Source organism: Ooceraea biroi, chromosome 3 (assembly GCF_003672135.1).
Source record: "Ooceraea biroi isolate clonal line C1 chromosome 3, Obir_v5.4, whole genome shotgun sequence".
Classification (NCBI taxonomy): Eukaryota; Metazoa; Arthropoda; class Insecta; order Hymenoptera; family Formicidae; genus Ooceraea; species Ooceraea biroi.
Genome location: NC_039508.1, coordinates 7,233,365 through 7,238,562, shown reverse-complemented (window position 1 = coordinate 7,238,562; position 5,198 = coordinate 7,233,365). Strand labels below are relative to the sequence as shown.

The window sequence follows — 5,198 nt, the reverse complement described above, 5'->3', positions numbered from 1 at the left end:
CGTTTTTATTTTAGATACATTTCAAAAAGTGCGCGAATTATTTTGTTGCGCACAACGTTTTTCAAATCCCAATAGTTTTTTTTACTGCACCATGTTCTTCGGAAAGACTTGGCATATTTGTAATCACAAACACAACTGTGTCAAGTGTTATAACAGTTGCAATGACAAACATCAAAAGAAAATGTTTACAACTTTATATGAAAACGAATATTTCGTCGACCAAAACTGGCAGTATATTAACTATTCACAAAAACGCAACATTTCGACTTTTACTCCGGTCCTTATTAAGCGATTAACATCTTCTAAAATATACACATGCAATTAAACATTTCAAAAAATCAAATTATACAAATGTAAAACTTACGCCATGAAAAAGATATTAGAAAGCTGTGAGACAGCAACAGACTCGCGAGAAACACGTCATTGAACGGTGGCAGTCAACATAGGTATAGCTATGAAACCTTTGTTATGTTCGTTATTGTTATTGTTAATCGAAAGTCTCTCGTCAGGATTGTTATTGTCATTTCTTCTATGTACAATCTTTTTTCGTCTCATTTTTATGTGTCTTTCAATAGAGTCAAGAGGATAGCTGTTGTTAATTAGGATAGATTTAACCAAGTCGATGTTAGCGTCATGAAATCTCTTATCAGAGAGCAAAATCGCTCTGTCAATTAAACTAGTTATGACATTGATTTTATGATGTAATGGGTTGTTGCCAAAGAAGTTTATGTATCGTCCCGAGAAAGTCGGCTTCCTGTACCAATTGGTGATAAGGACATCGTCCTCTAGAATAACTGTTACATCGAGAAAATTAAGACAGTTGTTACATTCTAATTCTAATGTGAATTTCAGTCTAGGATGATAAGCATTGAACTTGTCAAGCCCATATTGAATCTTATTTGTTGGTAAGATGGTAAATATGTCATCAACGTATCTGTGAAATATTCTCACATCAAATCCCAAGTTCCCGATGCAACTAGTCTCGAGGTCATCAAGCACCATATCAGCCAGAATCGGCGAAAGCGGTGAGCTCATTGGGCTACCAAATATCTGTTGGTAATATTGTCCATCGAACACAAAACAAGTTGAATCTAAAATCAAATTGATGGCATATAAAAACTGATCAATATTAAACTTTGTGCTGGCTGTAATGTGTCTCCATTTCTTTTCTATCGCCGCGACGAAATATTCGTTTTCATATTTATTTCCCTGGCTGACTTCAAAGTTTTATTATATTATATTCACACCAAAGACCTAGATATGGTGTTTTTCTATCACATGGACGGATGTTTTGAGAACATTTATCAACTCTATGGACATGAAATGATGATGCTGTTTAAGTTATGGATCAGAACCAAGTTAAAGATATGCACAGCGAGACAACAACTACGATTTTTACTTCGCTACCGAAGCTGTGGTATCTTACCTCCGCATATACAACGACACCGATTCTACACCTTGTTTAACAGCAATTTCGTAATAAAAGGTTTGACAAGGTCAAGCTCCGCTTCCAGAGGTCGATATTATCTTTGGAGATTAAAGACGTTAATTGTAGGTTGAAGTTTCTTAATTATAGAGTCAAGAATGTAGTTCATAAACTTTGTTCATATGTACCTACTAACATTATAAAAGACTTTTTTAAACGGAATGAGGTTTGGCTTAGGAAACAAGAGACTCATATCAGGAGGAAACTTATTAACAAATTCAACTATATTCATTTTAAATATAACTCTGCCAGCGGAATTTTTTACGGACTGACAGAAGTAAGTGGATAGTCAATGTTAGTGACTGTGATTTTCCTGTTGATGTTATGAATTTATTAAGTATGGGTGGCAAGTTTGGATTGCCTTTTAATAACAATAATAACTACGATAAGATGAATCTGGTTATGGATGTAATAAAAAATTTTGAATGCTCAGATTTCAGAGTTTGACGACTTTATCAATGAAACTCGTTTACATATATCAAATTCGTTACATAGATTTTTTAACAATAAACAACGTACATCGGCATTTGATAGATATATCAACAACGCATACAAGAATTGTAGAATATTTTTAAAGAATAATAATAATTTAATGATTACGCGAGCAGACAAGGGACAAGTTACTGTTGTGATGAACAAGAGTCGTTATAGAGAACAAATGAACGAGATGTTGAGTGACACTACCACGTATTTAAAATTTAACAAAGATCCGAATAAGAATTTAACTAACAAGATGAATGATCTTATAAAATTGTGGTCCTCTCTCGGTATCATCGATCAACAAACATACAAATATTTAAGAACTACTAACAGCAATATTAGTCGGTGCTATGGTCTACCTAAGATACATAAGCCCGAGGTTCCTTTGCGAATCAAGAGACACGGTAGTGTCTCGCGCCAAGTATACGCGCAGCGAGACCGCACCGTGACTATTTTACGCGAAGCGACGCTTTCGCAGACACTCAGTTTATTAGATCTCAATAACCACTGAACGGATCAACTTCTAAGTAGGCTCAATGGATAGCTTGGGGTCGAATTATATAATAAAAGTGTTTTTATTTTTCTTGTACGTGCCCTACGAGCGGTGATATGGCGATGCAAAGTCTGAAATTGGAAAATTTCATTTAAGAAACGTTGTTATTGTCATCATCATCGTTTGTACAGTTCGTTCTTTTTCGTCGAGATGGCAGCAGCTCCGTTTATACTGTAGGGATTTGGTGACATTATATTTACACTTTTGGTACTACACCGTATTACACTTTTAGTTGAGTTGTCTATCTAGACTTTATATACTCCTAGTTACTTTTAACTTCCTTGGTGCGAAGTTTCGCCTTTGTTAGTTAGTTATTTAGTTACTGTTACACGACACAGTTCTTCGGAAACCTCCGAACCACACACAAGCTTATACGAGTGTACGCGAGTGATACCAATAAAATTATCATTAACCACCACGTTGAGTCTTTATTAAATCTCCACTCGTGCCAACGCTACAATACCGACCGGCGGAGATGCTGTTGGTATATCCTTATACAATACAGGTCTTATTTTAATATTTTTACTATATAGGGTATCTCACTCTATCGTATTGTTATTATATTAGGAGTGTGATTTAGTTTTGAGGGTTTTGCAACAGATGGCTGTAGTGTCAGTTTGTTCCAATAGCTGTTTCCGATAACTGTTGTTTCTTACAGTGTTGACATTATCCATGACATTTAGTAGCATTATAGCAATAGATGCAATAACAGTCGTGTTTATATCATCGTAAAAATGCAACTTCCGAAAGAGCATTTTCGACATGCGTTGCTTTTGTTTTTTAATCAAAAGAAAACTGCGGCTGACGGTTATAGAATTCTTGTGGAAACTTATGGTGATTCTGCCCCATCAATTAAGACGTGTGAATACTGGTTTAGACGCTTTAAAAGTGGTGATACTGATGTGAAGGACAAAGAACGCTCGGGACAACCAAGAAAGCTTGAAAATGCAGATTTGCAAGCATTATTGCACGAAAATCCAACACAATCCACTTCAGAACTTGCCAGAGCATTAAATGTTGATCGTACAACAGTTACCAAACATTTACATGAAATGGGAAAAATTCAGAAAGAAGGGAAATGGGTTCGACATGAATTATCGGAAAGTGCCATTGCGAACCGGTTGAACATTTGCATTTCGTTGATCGCCAGGCAAAAAAAGAAGAGTCTTTTGTCTCGGATTGTTACTGGGATGAAAAGTGGATCTATTTTGATAATCCGAAACGCAGAAAATCATGGGTGGATCCAGGCGAACCATCAACATCCACTCCGAGACGCAATATTCACGGTTCAAAAGTAATGCTCTGTATTTGGTGGGATAGTGTACTATGAGCTGTTAAATCCGCATGAGACTGTCACGGCTGATCGTTATCGACACCAATTGTACAAGTTGAAGCAAGCATTGGACCAAAAACGACCACCAATTGCGAGTAAACGACGGAAAGTGATTCTTCTTCGTGACAACGCTCGACCTCACGTTGCGTTATCAGTGAAACAAACACTATTAGAGCTTGAATGGGAAGTCTTACCGCACCCCGCGTATTCTCCGGACATTGCTCCATGCGATTATTATTTGTTCCGGTCGATGCAACACGCTTTAGAGGATACACACTTTCATAATTTCGAAGAAGTGCGAAAATTCGTCGACGAATGGATCAACTGAAAAGAAGAGTCATTTTATCGTGGTGGAATCCATCTCTTGCCAGAAAGATGGGAAAAAGTTATAGAAAACGAAGGAAAATATTTTGATTAAGGTATTCATTCATTATCATATTTAAATACATGCGTTTTTGAGCAAAAAAACCCTCAAAACTAAATCACACCCCTATATATTATAATCAAAAGTCGACACCCTGTGGATGTCGACTTTTGATTATAATATATAGGGTGTTCGATTTTAATTGATCAACCCGAAAAACTTGTTGATTCTAGAAAAATTTGACGCGATAATTTAAACTTTATTTATTCCGAAGATTAATTATAATATACTGGGTGTCCACTTTTTATTATAATATATAGGGTGTCCGATTATAATTGACCAAACCGAAAAACTTGTATCTCTGTTTCGAAAAAAATTTGACACGATAAAGTAAATGTTATTTATTCCGATAATTAAAATGTGAAAATAAAATATATTAAGCTATATTACTTCGCTTTCCTCTTTTACCTTCCTTATCACTCAATTATATTATAACATACAGGTCTCAATTTTTAAATATAGGGTATCTCACACTACCTTAATATATTATACAGGGTGTCGACATTTGACTATAATATATAGGGTGTCCGATTTTAAATGACCAACCCGAGAAACTTGTATCGCTGTTTCGAGAAAATATTGACACGATAAATTAAACGTTATTTATTCCGATCATTAAAATGTGAAAATATATTATGCAGGGTGTCGACTTTTGACTATAATATATAGGGTGTCCGATTATAATTGACCAAACCAAAAAACTTCTATCTCTGTTTCGAGAAAACTTGACACAATAAAGTAAACGTTATTTATTCCGATGATTAAAATGTAAAAATGAAATTTGCTAAGCTCTATTACTTCGCTTTCCTCTTTTAACTTCTATATCACTTAATTATATTATAACTTACATGTCTCATTTTTAAATATAGGGTATCTCACACTATCTTATCAAGAGACACGGTAGTGTCTCGCGCCAAGTATA

General features: G+C 35.2%; 1 protein-coding gene across 1 annotated transcript; it reads right to left on the bottom strand.

Annotated features, from left to right (window-relative positions):
- Positions 1–420: 420 nt before the first annotated feature.
- Positions 421–1,035, bottom strand: LOC113561689. The gene has a single exon (XM_026968490.1). The coding sequence runs from the start codon at positions 1,033–1,035 to the stop codon at positions 421–423; it is 615 nt and encodes a 204-aa protein (XP_026824291.1).
- Between the last annotated feature and the right edge of the window lie 4,163 nt (positions 1,036–5,198).